Raw genomic sequence first — 18933 nt, forward strand, 5'->3', positions numbered from 1 at the left:
AGTGACAGGAACTTTTCCTCCTGAATGTTTTACTGACAAACTTTGTCCTTCAAAGCTCCAATAGCTCCAATGTAGCTTCACAGCTAAACCATTCATCTGAGTCCATAAGAGAGAGGAGCTTCTTCTTCTTCCTCTCAGAGCTAAACGGAGCCTCGGCTCCAGTTTATATATTCGTGATAATATCATCCATACATACAGAGTCTTCTGTTGGTCAATTAAAGTTGTAAACTATACGAATGAAAGGGAAAAAAATCGGTAAGTAGGCCTCCGCTCAAGAATATCCACCGGCCGCCATCTTGCGCGACGTCACAAAGCTTTCTTCTTCTTCATTTGGGAATTTCGGCGGTTTCGATGCTTCAAGGCATATTACCGCCCTCACCGGTCAGAGTAACAAAAGTCCTCTTATATCATATTCGCTGATATAAATCAGCCGCATGCAAGAAATGTAATATTTTCCTTTCAAGTAATTGATGGTTCTTGCATCGGCCAAACAAAGTTTTAAAAGAAAAAGAAGAAAAAGAAGAAAAAGAAGCAACCCCCAGGTCTGACAATTCTTTGAAAAGAGTCTCTCTCTCTTTACCTTTTACAATGAAGCATGACATGTACTGTTTCAGAATTTCCACATTCACACAGACCATCTGGATGTTTACCTGCAAACAGCTATTCAACCCACAATGCCCTAACCATGTCAATTTGACAGTGTCCATCCTATCCTTCCCCATGTAAATATTTATTTTTCATCCATTCATTTTTAACAGAATTTTGTATTAAAATATATAGTCTCCTCCGTTTTTCCTTATTCCACTTTTCTTGCCACTCCTTCTCAAGTCCCTGCTTGATGGTACTGCAGCACTCTGCTCTGCCTAGTGGCACCTTTAATTCCTCAATCTCTTTCTCATAGATTTAGCTGTTCTATCAGCTTTTTCATTTCCCTCTACCCCAACATGTCCTGGAACCCAGAGAAACCCTACCTCACAACACAATTTCTCAATTCTGACAAGACATGTTAGAATCTCATTAATAAGGTCAGGTCGAGCTTCTGGTGTGCTACTCTTTAAAGCCATCAAGGCAGCTGCTGAATCAGAGCACATTACAGTAAAATTTGGTCTAACATCTTCAACCCACCATAATGCCCAAATTATCGCTAACAATTCTGAAGCAAAAACAGATGCATGATTTGTGATTCACAAGCCTTGATGGATTTCAAGAAGATCTACGATAACACCTAATCCTGTTCTTCCACTTTCTGGGTCCTTAGAACCATCAGTGAAAATCTTTAAATAAGGTCTCAATGCCTGCTTTAAATGACTCTCCACTTCTAGCTCTGAGACACTGACATCTTTCTCTTGTAGTTGTTGTGAAAAAGACAGATTTATGTTTGGTTCTGGAAGAAGCCAAAAAGGAAAAACTGGCCAATATACAGATTTAATCACACTGATTTTCTCAAGGTCTAGCTTGCTGGCCCACTCTTTAATACTACACAGAAAATTACCTCTTACTCTTGTTCTTGACAGAGAACTCCCAAGTGTCATCAAGGAGACATTTAGCAGAGAAACTGTGGTTATACCTTCTCAGTTTAACCGAGTAATGTGACCCCAATTTAAGATGCAAATTAAATTTGAGCTTTCAGTCTTTTTTAACCTGTGGGCTAACATCTTGCCCTTGTCTCCACACTCAAAATTTTCCAAGCATAGACGGAATAGTGTGAAAGCCGTATCTTCATGAAGAATTTTACGAAGCTCTGCTCAAGTTGTGAGTACATTCTTTTAAGCTCTGTATTATTAGGTCCTGCAAGGTCCTGCAAGTTTCAATTCTTTAAGTTGAGCCGATATAGTATTTTTCCTCTCCTTCTTTTTTTTAACTTTTTGAGTAATTTATAATCCAGCCACGGCAAGTGGCTTTGAATGTTTCGCACACAGTAAAGAATGAGGAGACAGAGTCTGCATTAATCTCAAAGAAGTCGAGTATTTTCTTTTCCATACATTCCACAAATACGTTGTGTTTTAACAAGGAGTTGTTAAATTGTTTGCTCTTACTAAGAGAAACACTGTACAGTGTACAGGTACAGTGATATAGAGATGGGTGCGTGATCAGACAAGACCGTACTATGAATCTTGGCCTCAGTAATATTTAAAATAATACTTCTACTATAGTCTATAATTACACTGTGTGTGTACTGTGTGTGTAGCCCCCCGACCCATTCTCAATATTCAGTCGACCCTAACCCGCCTCACCCGCGGATATACCTGCTAGACCCGCGGGTTTCGGATTGACCAGCGCATCACTAGTATGTGGCATTGTTTGATTGCATTGTGCAACCCATTTTTTATTCATTGTGGGGTCCTGTATGGTATTTATACTGACTAATATGTAACAGTGTTCGTCACAAGGGTGAGACGTAGGCATTTGTTGTCAGCATCGGTCGCGCCCTCAGGCAGAGAAGAATGCCTTGCCTCCTTTCTCAACTCTCTAGTTATCCTCTTTCAACAGGTTTGTAAAGTCTGTAAACACTATGACCCCACATGTACAGTTAGATAAGACCTTTAACTAAACCCAAGTGTGTTATGTTGTCACGGTGATCTTTGTCAACATGTTTTACAAAGCAAGTTTTTAAAGCAGCTAAAAGTCCACTAGCATCTATACTAACTAGTTAACTTGTCATTAGCATTGTGACTAAAGATCACCCATTAATGTTTTTTTTTGTCTTGTTTTTTGGCAATAATAGTATTCTCATTATTATTTCATTGTAAATGCAAGGCTACCTGACTGAAGTGATGCTAAATACTGTATGTTAGTTACAATCATTAGGCTAAACTATGCTAGGCTAAGCTATATGACGTGGACCATGACACGCCCGCGGCGGAGCGCTATTAATGTTAAGTCAAGTCAAGTTTGTTTATTTATATAGCCCTTTATCACAAGCATGTCTCAAAGGACTTTACATAGAATGAGCCTAGCTTGGTCTAAGTAAACAAAATCAGTGGTGAACAGAAAGATATAGGACAAGCATAGCAAAAAGCACGAGGTAGACAAGCAGATTTTAGCAAGACAAACAACCTACCTATTCTACATAGCCTAACCTACCCGGCACCTCCAGCCTTAGACCCTAAATGCACACAAGGAAAAACTCCCAAGAAAAACCTAGTAGGAAAAACTTGGAAGAAACCTTGGGCGGGCTGAGGCAAATAGGGATCCCCCCCGCCCCCCCGGGACAGCTTAGTGTGCAATAGGTGCCGGGCAAAACAATGACAGAATCATGGGCAACAACAATGACAGGAGAAAACAGAGAGAGACAAAAAGAAAGAGGCAGCATGCGGCGATGAGTAGGGGCTGTGGTCAGCGTTCAAAATTCAGACAGACGAGGGCAGCAGTCGTAATTCAGCGTCCAGGAGAGAACAGCAGCAGGGAAGAGGAAGGCCAGCACTGACGAAGGAAGAGCCAGGTCAGCACCCGCCACTGCCAGGTAAAACACTGCACTGGAGTCAGAGAAGGGGAGAGAAACGCAGCCGCGTACACACACACAACACACACGCACAGAGGAAGGGGAGAAAAACAGCTGCACATAGAACGCACGGGGTCAGATACACGTCTGGTGGGAGCAGCAGCAGGGATGGGACTAAGGCCGGCACAGACGACCATCAGAGCCGGGGCAGCACCCGTCCGCTGACAGCTAGAAGACTGCACTGGAATCTGAGAGAAGGGGAGGAGAAAACCAGGTGCACACACACACACAGCTGTGCAAAAGCAGCACAAAACCCAGACATATTTGGCCACAGACACACTCGTACACAAAGCAGATAGGAAGTGATTAGACACAGTGTAACCAGGAAGCAGCCCTATGCTATGTTCCCAACGGCAAATTCCTATATAAATACTGTCTAAGCTAAGGTAAGAGAATAGACTGTGTCGATCATTTTGAGTGTTTTGAGAATTAGCTTCCCTGACTATAAGAGGTAGCTGGTTCCAGAGATAGGGGGCTCGTTTTCCCTGTTCATTTCTGATACAAAGCGTCTCAAGAAGGACAGTTCTCTCCTTGTACCAAGAATTTACTCTCAACACTTATTTCTGTTGTGTGGCCAGGCAAGACATGGACGGCCAGGCCGTCATTGTAAATAAGAATTTGTTCTTAATTGACCTGCCTGGTTAAATAAAGGTTAAATAAAAAATAAAAAATAAAAAATAATTTGATAACAATAACAATAATTATCACCAGCATCATCAAGACCTTTATTTGTATTACCTGTTTCAAACGTAAATATATAATGTGATAAAAATGTAAAGTGGAAAAAAAAGTAAAGTGAATAAACTGACTGTAAATGAGGGTCAGTGAATTAAACATAAAAGCTGAAACAAGTGAACCCAGACCAAGTAGCCTATACTTTGTTAAGGAAAAGGTTTGTGCTTTTGTGCCCAGTATGATAGAACAGTTATACAGTTATATATAGTTATACAGTCAATTATTACAATTATTCTACCTGCTTTAAGAAAAAGAAAATAATAGAAGTGTATGGGAAGAGTACTAACAACTCTATAACTCAGCAAGTACAAGTCCAACTACAGTGTAAATTTACAATGAATGAGTAAATTGAATTAAACCAGACAGAAATTCAATTTCAATATAAAATCAATTCTCCATTGCCGATTGTATTTAAATGTTGAAAACTACTATAAGTAATGAAAAAGATACAAAAAGTACAGCAAACCTTTTCTGACAGATTAGCCATTTGATCTGTTGAGTCAGAAGTTTCCCCTTTTATCAGTAAATGTCTTGACTGATGTTAGATTTTGAAATACTCTGTTTCTTTCATGTAAACTGATGATCTCCATCTTCCAACCATCTTGAACAGCCTCCACTTTTCCTAAATCTCAAGGAGCTTCATGAGGCATCGATGCCTGATGTAATTTTTCAATAGCAATATATGACAACATTGATGTTCATCTCAATTGAACAATTGAAATGCAGAAAGTAATGTAAGATACAAACATGTAATTTTCAAATAATATTCCCTCATTTGTTTCATCTCATTTTGAGACACTAATGATTTGCATTTTATCATTCATTTAGAACAGAACTGTGTATGACAATCACTTGATCAATGGTATCACAATATGTTTCTACTGAAAGACAATGATAATATTGAATTATTGTCCAGCCCAATATTAAGTGACCTCTGCTGTGTGGACTGTCATGTGTGTCTTCAGCTTTCCTTTAAGACCAAAACGTTTACCACAGACTGAGCATTTAAATGGTTTCTCTCCTGTGTGGAGTTCCATGTGTGTCTTCAAGGTTCTGTTATCACCAACACTTTTACCACAGACTGAGCATTTAAATGGTTTCTCTCCTGTGTGGACTCTCATATGTGTCGTCAAGATTCCTTTACGACCAAAACTTTTACCACAGACTGAGCAATTAAATGGTTTCTCTCCTGTGTGGACTCTCATGTGTTGTTTCATGCTTTCTTTACGACCAAAACTGTTACCACAGACTGAGCAATTAAATGGTTTCTCTCCTGTGTGCACTCTCATATGTTTCGTCAAGTCTCCTTTACGACCAAAACTTTTACCACAGACTGAGCAATTAAATGGTTTCTCTCCTGTGTGGATTCTCATGTGTATCGTCAAGTGTCCTTTACGATCAAAACTGTTACCACAGACTGAGCAATTAAATGGGTTCTCTCCTGTGTGGACTCTCATGTGTGTCTTCAAGAGTGCTTTATAACGGAAGTTGTTACGACACACTGAGCAATTAAATGGTTTCTCTCCTGTGTGGACCATCATGTGGGTCTTCAAGAGTGTTGTTTGACCAAAACGTTTACCACAGACTGAGCAATTAAATGGTTTCTCTCCTGTGTGGACTCTCATATGTTTCGTCAAGTCTCCTTTATGACCAAAACCTTTACCACAGACTGAGCAATTAAATGGTTTCTCTCCTGTGTGGATTCTCATGTGTATCGTCAAGTGTCCTTTATAACCAAAACTGTTACCACAGACTGAGCAATTAAATGGTTTCTCTCCTGTGTGGACTCTCATGTGTCTGTTCAAGTCTCCGTTATGACCAAATCTTTTACCGCAAACTGAGCAACTAAACTGTTTCTTCCCAAGAACGTCACTGTTTTTCTGTGAGTCTAAACCTGACTGAGGTTCACTAGTTTCCATCCAACCATCATCACTGTCTTCAGTCTCAGGTTCAGAAGAGTCTGAAGTCTTGCTAGCACTAGTTGTTTGTAAATCACTAGCTGGATCTACATTCCTGGCTGGTTCTGATACTCCACAGTCCTCTCCATCAGCTTCTGTTTTCATCTGTTCAGTTGAGCTGCTGGCTAGAAGCTCTGCCTCTCTGTTCTCCTCAGTTTGGCTTTGATGAAGCTGTGAGGACTGAGGTTTCTCTTCATCATCTTCACTCTTCACAGGGACAGTAGTGAATGGGAACTTGGTGATATCAGCCTCCTCCGGCCCTTGAAGCTGCTCTCCCTCCTGACTGGTCTGGAGTTCCTCCTGTTCCTCTTTAATGTGTGGGGGCTCTGGGTCCTCCTGGTCCAGACTGGAGCTCCACTCCTGCTGCTCAGAGGGAACCTCTTCTTTACTGACCAACAGCTGCTGGATGTCTGGAGGTACAGCTGAAATACAGACATATACACATTAAGGAAAACTGACTGTAAGTCAAACTAAACTTGTGACCATTACTTCATAATGTTAATGAGATCAATGATGCTACCTTTGCAGCATGGACATAGCCACATATGAGGATACTGAGGTGCAGACTCCAGTATTTTCTTCCTATAAAATTACAAATTTTCTCAGCAAGCATAGACAATTGGGCTCCAGCAATCGGAGAAACACAAGGAGGACTTCACCTGCCTTGTGGACAGTCTCCTGGACTCTGGCAAACAGTATAATTTCTGGCCTGTTAGGGATACATGTAGACACATAAGTACAAAAAAACTCCAAGGCACTCTCTTTAAACCAATTAAAACTCCTTTAATGTCATGGCATGGTCATATTAGACTTTAAAAACAAACTTTGATGCGTTTCGGCATCAAGCCTTCGTCAGCAAGTCAAACAGATCTCATGGAACACCTGGCCGTTTTCTAGTGGTATTCCACCAATAGGAATCTTCCACTTGGACATGGTGTTGTGGCCTAGAGAGGGTGTAGACATATCCAAACTCCAGCAGATGGCGTCACAGCACGATAACAGCTTCAATTCTGGTAATAGATGATATTGTCAACTCTCTGGATAAAAAACAACATTGTGCTGCACTCTTTGACTTATTGAAGGCATTTGACACCGTGGATCATAGCATTGTACTGTATAAGTTGTCTTCCATTGGATTTGATGATGTTTCTCTTAACTGGTTTTCTGCTTACCTTTCTGGGAGAACTCAAGTTATTGTTGCTGATGGTGTTAGATCAAGCTCACTTGAAATTAGTAAAGGAGTTCCACAAGGGTCTGTTCTTGGCCCACTTCTTTTCACAATCTATACAAATAATATAATCCTTCTAACATCATACTGCAATGTCCATTTTTATGCTGACGACACAATCTTGTATGCCTCTGGTTCTTCACCTGACATAGCTGTCTCGAACTTGCAGTCCGCCTTTGATACTTTTCAAATATCGTTAGTCAATCACAAACTTGCCCTGAACTCTGATAAAACTAAATGTATGTTTTTTTCAAGGTCTCACTGTGTGAATAGCATTATAACTGATATTGGTATTCACACTTTAAATGGGACCCAAATTGAAACTGTAGATTCTTCTAAATACTTAGGAATTTGGCTGGATACTAAACTATCCTTTAAAACCCATGTAGAACACCTCTCTCACAGGCTGAAAGTTAAAATGGGATTTCTGTATAGAAATAAAGCGTGCTTTTCGATGCCTAATAGAAAAATTATTGTACAATCTACAACCATGTCTGTCTTTGATTATGGAGACACTCTCACACTGTATTCACATGCTGTCCCTTCCACGTTATAACCACTTGATGCAGTGTACCGTAGCACCCTCCGTTTTATTACCGGTGATAAATTTCATACTCACCACTGTGTCCTATGAAAAAGTGGGATGGTCTTCTTTGATAAAAGGAAGGGAAACGCATTGTATTTTTCTTCATTTATAAAGCTCTGCTAAGAAAATTACCCCAGTACCTTTCTTCTCTCATCACAATTAAAGCCAGTAAATATGGTACCAGTTCTCAGGATTACCTAATCTTAGATATTCTACATGTAAATACAGAGCTTGGCAAAAATGTTTCTTTGAAATTAGAATCCTTTGTTTCTTTAGAAAAGTTTAAATTCTTAATCCGTGATTTTCCTAACATTAACATTGACTGTACTGTAATCTAAAAAAAGGCTAACAGCAGCCTGAAGTGGCTGAAGAGCAAAAGGAGGCAACGCCAGTGAAACTGCTTTTATCAAGCGAGCCTGGTACCTTAAAGGATAGCTTCAATGTTGTTAGAAAGCCTGTCAGCCAGTGAGACCTAGTGTTATGACTAGGTCTGGGAATTGATTAAAAAAGAAAAAACAAATTAATCACACATTTTTCTGTGATTAATCGCAATTAATCGTTTTTTTCCCCCCTTAAGACTGAAGCTTGTAATCATAGATATTTAAACGTAGAATGACCAAAGAAATCACTAAATCACCAAATTAATGTTGAATCAACACAAAGGAAGTCTATTTGAAGCACAGATCCTGTACAGGTTCACTAATGTTACTTAAATACCACAAGGTAATAACGTTACTTACTGTTAAAGTGTGTAGCGCAGCAAGAAGACGAGTAGCCAAGTTACTGTTTACAAATCCCGTTATTAACGTAGGTGAGTTTGGTGCAAATTGTGGATTGTTAAGTTTCACTTTTGTTTTCACAATGAGAGACTCGGGATCGAGTACAAAGCTGCTGGTCATCACCAAATGACAGACATGACCTGATGTGACATGAGGCGCATTAGAGATCGATTTACATACATTTCTATACAATGACCAACTTTTGATTTAGCCTATGTATGGGAGACACTGAATCTCACAGCCAAAGATGCCCTCTGTCCTCGGCTGCGCCGAATCTAGTCAGACCAGAATCAGCAGCAAGCAGCAGGTCGTTCACCAGCTTGGTAAGGGCGGTTTCAGTGCTGTGAAATTGTCTGAAGCCAGATTGATAAAATCTCATAAAGATAATTTCTAGAGAGATAATCTGTGAGTTGGATAGTTACTATTCTCTCATGAATTTTGGAGAAGCATGGCAGATTTGAGATTGGCCTTTAGTTTTTTATGATTTCTGGATCACGATTATGCTTTTTCAACAGGGGCTTGATAACTGCTCTTTTGAAGGCAGAGGGAACACTGCCAGAGAAAAGTGAATTGTTGATGATGTAAAGCATTGGTGGGCCTATAATTGGAAGGAGATCCTGTGTAAATTGGGAACTGGGTCCAGTAAACAAGTGGTAGGCCTTGAAGAACGTACCAATTTAGAGAAATTTTCAAAAGAAATTGTCTCAAATTGGCTAATAGCACAGGACAGAATTCCCTGAGATGCCACAGATGAACCCCCTAAGTTGAGAAGCAAAACAGGGTCAATTGATGTAGATGAGATTTCATCCCTGATTTGTTCTACTTTAACAGTAAAGAACCTCAAGAAATCACTTGCAGTGCGCATGTGGGAGGGTTTGCAGGTATGTTTTGCTAGTGTCAAATAGAAATGTTGAGGTTTTTTTATTTTTATTTATCAACTCGGAAAAGTAGGCAGTTCTAGCAGTGAGTAGGGCATGTGTATACTCCATCAGGCTATCAATCCATGCAAGTCTAAAGACCTCGAGCTTGGTTGATCACAACCTGTGTTCCAGCTTTCTACAATTTTGTTTTGAAATAGAGAAGGTGGGAAACCATATAATGCTCAAAAAACTATTTATTTGCTTACAAATAGTGCCGAAAAAATGTACAAGCACTTCAAAGCAAAAAAATGAATACAATAAGGCTTGGTGGGGCAGGTTTCAAGCTTAGCGCTCTTCCTCAGGCAGCAGGAATGCTGCCTGAGGAAGAGCGCTTGCAAGAGTTGCTTGTTGGTTTCCCACCTTCTCTATTTCATATTTCTCTGACCCATCAGGAACCGATTTTTCCACTGCCTTTTTGTGTGGATTCCTACAATTTTGTTTTAGCATATGTGTTTCAATTGTGTACCAGGGGAGGGTTTCATTCTGGTAGATTTTCAGAATCAAGTTCATTCAGCAACAAATTATTCAGATCATCTGTGAATACACCAAGAGGACAAGAGTGGTCCAGGAGTGGTAGTGTGACTGTTTGGGAAACTTTTACAGTAACTAGTCAATACAACATTAAGTCTGATAAAAAGGTGATCTGATAGTACAGGTACATGCGGAGAGATGGCAAGCTCTGAGCACTCAATATCACATGATAGAATCAGGTCAAGTGTATGACCATGGGAACGAGCTGGATTGTGGACATACTGTGTAAACCCAGTGGAGTCAGTAAGAGCCAAGAACACACTCCGACTAAACAACAGAAGAGGAGCAGGAGCAGGACACGGTGGTGGGCAGCTGTTTATCAGAAAAAGAAGTGATGGATTATTTGAAGTCAGTACAATACCCCGACCCCATCTACCCTGTGGAGCGGCTGTTCAGTTTAGGAAGTTTGCTGCTCACCCCAAGAAGGAACAGACTAACATCAGGTTGGAGAAGCTTCTCCTTATGAGATACAATTGTTGTTTCACTTCTGAACAGTAGGCCTAGGTGTGGTCAGGAGCTGCTCTTACTAGCTGTCTCATTGTTTCAATAAACCTTTTTTTTTTTGGGGGGGGGGGGGGGGGAGGGGGGGGGGGGGGTAGCGGGAAGTAATGTAATGAGTAATGTAACAAATTACTTTTCCTGTAGAGTAATAAGTAATGTAATGTGATTACTTTTTAAAGAAATAGTAAATAAAGAGTATTACATTACATTTTCCAAGTAACTTGCCCAACACTGCTCCTGGGAGATGTAACTGTCTAACTCCAACTAACGCGCACTAAAGGTAACTTCAGCAAATTCTATTGATGATACTTGCATTCGTCTTGCAATATCTGACAGCTACCCTGTTCTTTCAGCACAGTATGTTAAAGTCGTACCATGTGTCTCTTAAAATGGCCATTATCACGAAAACGATTTCATGTGTAAACTTAATGTTCCACTCTGGCTGAACATTTTACCACAAGTTCAAGTTTATTTATACATCCCTTTATCATGCATGTCTCAAAGGACTTTACAGAGAATGAGCCTAACTAGATCTAACTAATCAACAATCAACCATAGAACAGAATTATATAATTAATACATCCATTCAGACAATCATGTGGCAGCAGTGCAATGCATAAGATCATGCAGATACAGGTCAGCAGCTTCAGTTAACATTCACATCAAACATCAGAATGGGGAAAAAATTTGATCTCAGTGACTTTGACCGTGGTGTGGTTATTGGTGCCAGACGGGCTGATTTGAGTATTTCTGAAACTGCTGATCTCCTGGGATTTTCACGCACAACAGTCTCTAGGGTTTACACAGAATGGTGCAAAAAACAAAAAACATCCAGTGAGTGGCGGTTCTGCGGACGGAAACGCCTTGTTGATGAGAGAGGTCAGAGGAGAACGGCCAGACTGGTTCGAGATGACAGAAAGTCTACAGTAACTCAGATAACCTCTTTACAACTGTGGTGAGCAGAACAGCATCTCAGAATGCAACACGTCCAACCTGGAGGCGGATGTCACTTTGGTAGCTGGTTGACATTGAGCTGAAAGCTGATACCTACCCAGTATTAGTCAGGTGTTCCTAATAAAGTGCTCTGTGATATATACTGTATACGTAAACTTAGTAATTAAGTGGTTTCACTCCCTTGTGGTATTTCATGTGACTCTTCATGTTTCCATTTTGACAACAACTTTTACCAAAGACAGCAATTAAGTTACTCTCCTCTGTGGACTATCATGTGTGTCTTCAAGTGTTTATTTTGACTAAAACTTTCACCACAGACTGAGCAAGTAAATGGTTTCTCTCCTGTGTGGATCATCATGTGTGTTGACAAATATCCTTTATAACCAAAACTTTTACCACAGACTGAGCAATTAAATGGTTTCTCTCCTGTGTGGACGATCATGTGTTTCTTCAAGCGTTTATTTTGACTAAAGGTTTTACCACAGACTGAGCAATGAAATGGTTTCTCTCCTGTGTGGATCATCATGTGTGCTGTCAAGTCTCCTTTATAACCATAACTTTTACCACAGACTGAGCAATTAAATGGTTTCTCTCCTGTGTGGACTATCATGTGTTTGTTCAAGTTTCCTTTTTCGCCAAAACTTTTACCACAAACTGAGCAATTAAATGGTTTCTCTGCTGTGTGGACTCTCATGTGTTTGTTCATGTTTCCTTTTTCACCAAAACTTTGACCACAAACTGAGCAAATAAATGGTTTCTCACCTGTGTGGACTCTCATGTGAATCAGCACAGCTCCGTTGCGGTCAAATCTTTTACCACAAACTGAGCAACTAAAGCGTTTCTCCCAAAGAACTGACTGAGGTTCACTAGTTTCCATCCAATTATCATCACTGTCTTCCGTCTCAGGTTCAGAGTCTGAAGTCTTGCCATCACTAGTTGGTTGTAAATAACGAGCTGGATCCAAGTTACTGGCTGGTTCTGATACTCCACAGTCCTCTCCATCAGCTTCTGTTTTCATCTGTTCAGTTGAGCTGCTGGCTAGAGGCTCTGCCTTTCTGTTCTCCTCAGTTTGGCTTTGATGAAGCTGTGAGGACTGAGGTTTCTCTTCATCATCTTCACTCTTCACAGGGACAGAGGTGGATGGGAACTTGGTGATATCAGCCTCCTCCAGCCCTTGAAGCTGCTCTCCCTCCTGACTGGTCCAGACTTCCTCCTGTTCCTCTTTAATGTGTGGGGGCTCTGGGTCCTCCTGGTCCAGACTGGGACTCCACTCCCGCTGCTCAGGGGGAACCTCTTCTTTACTGACCAACAGCTGCTGGAGGTCTGGAGGTACGGCTGAAATACAGACATATACACATTAAGGAAAACTGGCTGTAAGTCAAACTAAACGTGTTACCATTACTTCATAATGTTAATGAAATCCATAGGCGTCATTAAGGGGGGGGGGGGGGGGGGTAAAACATTTTCAACAAGTTCTAAAATGGAAGAGTGGGTGAATTCAGTAGCTCACTGCAGTGATGCCGTTACTTTCTGAGGAACTGATTACAGAAGTCCAGGAACCCGGCACTATTTGACAAAGGCCACCCACTATATAAGAATGTTGAAAAGAAACTTTAGGTTACTTACGTAACTCTGGTTCTCTGAGTAGCACGAGTGAAATGTCTCACTATGGGATACGCTCCCTCGCATATCTTCAGAAGCATTTATGGTAACACTTTATTTGAAGGGGGGTGAATAAGGCTGACATAACACTGTCATAACTATGTCATGAAAACTGACATGAACATGAATTAAACTTTTATAAATGTTTATGACTGTTGTCATTTGGTTGATAATGTCACTTTGAATGCAAAGTTGATACTGTTCTAGATGTCTCTGTCATGACAACTTGACATTAACCAAAGGGACATAACCTGTCATAACCATGTCATGGCAGACTTCATTATCAAACACAACTAACTGTGTTAAGATTACATTAAATTATCATATGTGGTTGTCTTTGACAATGGCTGTCACAAGACCATCATAACTCTGTCATAGAATTTGGACATTACATAAAGTGTTCTAATGTACAATTTGGTACATTTATTTCTATTTTGCCAAACAGTGTCACCCTGCACTGTACTGGTTTTCTGGTAAAAATGTAAACAGTTTGGTGCAAATACAATTTAAAGAGTAACTAAACCCCACCTAAATCTGTGGTGAAGTCTGACACCTAATGCTGAAAGGTAGGGTACTGAACTGGCCTTCTGCTATTGGCTGGTCTCTGTGCCCTGTGATGTCACCCTCTATAGAGTACAACAAGTGGTGACATCACCTGGCACAATGACCAGCCAATAGGAGAAGGCCAGTTCAGGACCCTATTTTTCACCATTAGGTGTGTTCGCCAAAGATTTGGCTTTGGGATTTAGTTACTCTTTAAGAAAAAACATTTGTTGACTTGTCAATTGCTACTGTTCAGGTCTTTCTAAAGCCCATATGACAACTGCAATAATGTTTCAAGTTGTGTTTATGAATTTTGATGCAACTCCTGCAGAGGTGCATTTGGCATGCTCGGTTATTTTATCTACCCAAACACTCGTTTGAGCTTGTTGGGCCATTTTTCTGGGTTATTTCCACAGAGTTGGGTAGTTTTTGTGTAACCCAGCTGCTGGTTTAGTGGCTGGGTCAGCCTCAGTGACAGTTGAGACATCGCAGACAGACCGCCCCTCCCCTTGTCTTCACGTATCTGTCCAGCTGCTGACTTGTCTACAAAAAGTGTCGGTTTGTCAGCAAGCGGTCTTTTGGACTCCTCTTCTGCAAGGAAGCAGTCCTCCTTGTCCTCTTTGTGCAATTCAGGGGCAAAAGCAAAAGGTTTGTATCCACTTTTGTAGTGTAGTAGTATTTTGTACTATCAATCCGTAACCAGAATTAGTGGCGGATATGCATGCAGATGGCAAAATGATGACAGTTGTTAGCTAATGTTAGCGCTCGCTAGCATTAGCTATCAATCTAATGTTAGTCTTTTCTTCATGTACATGCTTCATTTAAGGGTCACATAAAAAAAACAAACGCTTTAGAGCAAGTGGGGGATGTGTTAAAGTTAACAAAAGTGATCTAATGCTGCTTTATCACGATATATCATGCTAGTAGAGATGAAAGTCACGCTAATAGACAAACCACTGCATGTAAGCTAGCTAACCAGCACAATGTCAACAACCAGACTTGTTTCTAATCAAATTTTTTCACAGGTGTGAAATTTGATAGCTGGTTAGCTAGATATAGATGTTACCAACTCAATTACTTAGATGTGAGGCACATGTTTTTTGTTTAATAGCTAGCTGAATATCAGTACTGCTTCACACTTCATCACATTTGGAATGAAACCCAGTACAGCCGCCATATTTAGGGGGCTTCTTTGGGGGGGGGGGGGGGCATAATTTTCTCATGACATCTGCATATGTGTGCTAGTATGTTCAACAAACTGTGTTATATGAAACTGGAAAACAAACGGCTAATTCCTTGCTTTTTAACTTTATCTTTACATTATGTAATGATATTATTATGTACATCAAAGGTTGGAACAAAGTGCAGTACCTCCAACAGGCTGAGGTGTCAAGGCCATTATGTTATGGACTTTTTATGGGCTTGTTATAATGTTACTATTGGTATTGACTCCAGTTTAATAGTGGCTCTGCTCTGGAATTGAGAACTTGGAAAAATTTATATTAGTTTAAAATGTAGTGTTTAAAAATAAATTAGCTATTGATTATTGCTATTGATGATTGTTATTGTTTTTTGAAAAATAAATATTTTCCTAAACTTTTCCAACATTGTATTTAAAAATGTGTTTATTACTGCATTTATGTATGACTTGCATGACTTGCAGAGCCAACGCTCAGAACGGCATGAGCAATACCAGCAGTGACATCCAACTTATAAAACCTTGCAGGACCAGCTAGCTGCAGTGCAGATATCCTGAATGGAGACCCCTCTAAACATAGCCCAGGAGGTAGCCAACCCCCTGGTAGGGTGCGCACGTAAACCAGCTGGGGCCTGAAGACCCATGCTCGAATAGGCCAGTGCAATAGCCCCCACAATACAGTGAGAAAGCCTCTGCTTTGTGATAGGCCTACCTGTGCAGGGCGCAGCCCAAGACACAAACAACTGGTCCCCTTTCCTGAAAACACCAGTTCTATAGTTGATTACCTTAGGGACAAAAGCAGGATTAGGCCATAAGGTCTCCCGCAAATTCCCAAGGGCAAAAAGCATACGTGCAGGATGCACCGACAATGCATGAGTATCACCCACATGCTTTGCCGATGCCAAAGCCAACAATAAAGCCGTTTTGAATGACAGTGGCTTCATGTCATCCCCACGCGCTCATCCAAACTTGAGGTCTTTTGGCTAGCACGGAGCGATAGCCTAATGAATTACAAGCGTACGCTCTCCGCTGCAAGGGCCTCCTATTTCTCAGATCTAATTAACACAAATAAAGATAACCCTTAGTTTCTATTCTACACTGTATCAAAACATACTCTCAAACCCTCCCCTGTAGTGAACACTCCATTCACTGCAAATGATTTTCTTAATTTCTTTAATCACAAAATTGACTGTATTAGAGATGAGATTATCAATTCATTACCCACCGAGGGTGTTGATCCCTCTCTTAATCGTGCACTAGGTGCCACAGAGACCACCGCCGTACTCTCGCAGATTGAGACACCTTCTCCAAAATAGTACTTTCCTCTAAATCCACAACCAGCCTATCTGACCCTCTTCTCACTAAGTTGGTTAAGGAACTTCTCCCAATATTAGGCCCCTCCCTACTCATCATTAATACCTCTATCTCCTCTGGTGTTGTGCCCTCCTCCTTTAAATCATCCGCAATTAAACCTCTGCTCAAAAAATCTAACCTCGATACTAATGTTCTTAATAACAGACCAATCTCTAATCTCCCTTCCCTCTCGAAAGTCTTGGAAAGAATAGTTTCTATCCAACTAACCGACTACCTCTTGTGCAATAGTCTTTTCAAACCTTCTTAATCTGGCTTTAGGTCTCTCCATAGCACTGAGACTGCTCTCACAAAAGGTGGTAAATTACCTACTCTTCGCCTCAGATTCCGACTCTTCTTCTGTTCTTCTCTTACTTGATTTGAAGGCGGCATTCGATACAGTCGATCATAATATTCTCCTAAACCGCCTAGCGAACTAAGTTGGCGCTTTCCTGGCTCAATTCCTACTTATCCAATAGAACACAATGGCCCTCATTTACGAAACGAACGTACGACAGAAAACTGGGCGTACGGTCATTTCCACGCAAAGCTCGGTGTAGGAGCCAAAATGTGTATTTAGCCTGTGTTGTTTATTATTTGTCAAGGCTGCGCATGCTCTTTTTGGTTACTATCGCTTCCGGTAATTGACACATGGGTGTGGTTTCCCATTATTTACCTGTTCACTTGTACGGCGGGATTCAGACAAAGAGGGTGAGTAGGGCTCCGATATCTTTTGTTGACCATCACGTCTTGCTTTGATTATTCCAGTCTTTCTGTTTAATAAACAGTATAAGACACATCTGGACTTCAGTATGGGTTTGTTTGAACGTGTCACAGTTAAGAGTCTACTTAGCGTCTTAGCGGCCTTTTTCATTGATAGTAGTCGCTACACTTTTATCAATTTGGACGTGAGCGGAGGTTACGATCAAATCTCACGTCAAGTCTCAACTCGTGTACGCAAGTTTTTCGAGTCAGCGTGGACTTGCAGTGCAGCATAAATCTGGCTGAGTCGGAGAATTGTTATTATAGATATATTAACTATTATCTATAAATTATAGATATATAGACCATATATTCTGACTGGCATCTAAGCATATGCAGCCACATATTCATCACTTAAAAATATGTAGCCTATGGCAAAATATTCTATTTTGTAAAGGCCTACATCGACTATGTGTCATATAGCCTATCTCTAACATAAATAGGTATTTTCAAATTGTTTGCAATTAACAGGGTTAACAGTTTTCTGGTGTAAGATTAATTTCTCTTTCATTTTGAGATAGCCTACTTGTTTGAGGTCTGACCATTTTTTCTTCACCTAAATGTAAAGAATTGCGATATAAGCTATTATATTACTATAATATATATAGGCTATACTTATCACGGATGTATGAATGAAATATTCAAACCTCAGCTGGAGTTCGGTTGTCGACGGCAACGCAGTTGACCGCAGATTTCTTTCCATACTGCATTTTTCCGACTTCCTTTGATGCCACTTTTCAGGCTGCCAAATAGAACTAATTGGTTCAACTGGACTTGCGACGTTAGAGTTTCTATTTCGAGGTCGGAGAAGTTTCTCTTCTTGGACGTATTACGCATCTCCATGTCGTAAACTCTAGGGGCGAGGCCTCTAAACCGAGAATATCTAGGGGCTTGATATTTAAATGACGATTGTTTTCAACGATCATTCTTACGCTGTGATTGTCGAGATACGAACGTTTCATGAATCACACGTGAACCCTGTCGTAAGATGATTTCTGCGCTCGGATCTGCGCTGGTTTCTACGTTAGATTGATAAATGAGGGCCATTGTGTCTCACACAAAAATATAATATCTGAGCAATATAAAGTTAACTTTGGTGTACCGATCTGTGCTAGGACCTTTGCTTTTCTCCATTTACATGCTACCTCTTGGTGAAATTTTCCACAGTTATGGTATTAAATTTCACTGTTACGCGGACAACACTCAAATTTACATACCCATTAGACCTGAGGACCATTCACAACTTACAAACCAAGAATTATGCCTAATCGCTGTCACAAATTGGATGTCACAAAACTTCTTGCGACTAAATGCCAACAAAACTGAGATGCTAGTCGTAGACTCAAAACCTTCTTATTCTCGCAATCATACAACCTACCATAGAACCATTGGCTTGGGATCGACACAGTCTATTCTCTTACCTTAGCAGTATTTATATAGGAATTTGCCATTGGGAACATAGCTTAGGGCTGCTTCCTGGTTACACTGTGTCTAATCACTTTCTATTTGCTGTCTGTACGAGTGTGTCTGTGGCCAAATATGTCTGGGTTTATGTGCTGCATTTGCACAGCTGTGAGTGTGTGAGTGTGTGAGCGGCTGGTTTTCTTCTGAATTTGCAGTAAGTTGTGTTTACTGACTAGGGATGCACCGATGCCACTTTTTCAATGTCGATACCGATTACGAGTATGAAAGTTTAAGTATCTGCCGATACTGAGTACCGATCC

The 18933-nt window shown here is 40.5% G+C and overlaps 2 protein-coding genes across 3 annotated transcripts in view; both read right to left on the minus strand.

Moving 5' to 3' along the window:
• LOC139911338 (uncharacterized) overlaps positions 1-18933 on the minus strand; it is a 279947-nt gene that overhangs the window by 90046 nt on the left and 170968 nt on the right. The gene's annotated exons all lie outside the window — the stretch shown is intronic.
• The window catches only part of LOC139911337 (uncharacterized), a 59870-nt gene that overhangs the window by 31100 nt on the left and 9837 nt on the right, over positions 1-18933 (minus strand). The window contains exon 1 of one of the 2 annotated variants that reach the window (XM_078284774.1): positions 5170-6045. The exons of the other annotated variant lie outside the window; for it this stretch is intronic. Coding sequence (XP_078140900.1) covers positions 5170-6030 — 861 coding nt within the window. The 5' untranslated portion in view covers positions 6031-6045. Of the gene's footprint in view, positions 1-5169; positions 6046-18933 lie in introns of those variants that run through there. 2 annotated transcript variants of the gene reach the window in all.

This window comes from Centroberyx gerrardi, chromosome 7 (genome assembly GCF_048128805.1).
Source record: "Centroberyx gerrardi isolate f3 chromosome 7, fCenGer3.hap1.cur.20231027, whole genome shotgun sequence".
In the NCBI taxonomy this organism is placed as follows: domain Eukaryota; kingdom Metazoa; phylum Chordata; class Actinopteri; order Beryciformes; family Berycidae; genus Centroberyx; species Centroberyx gerrardi.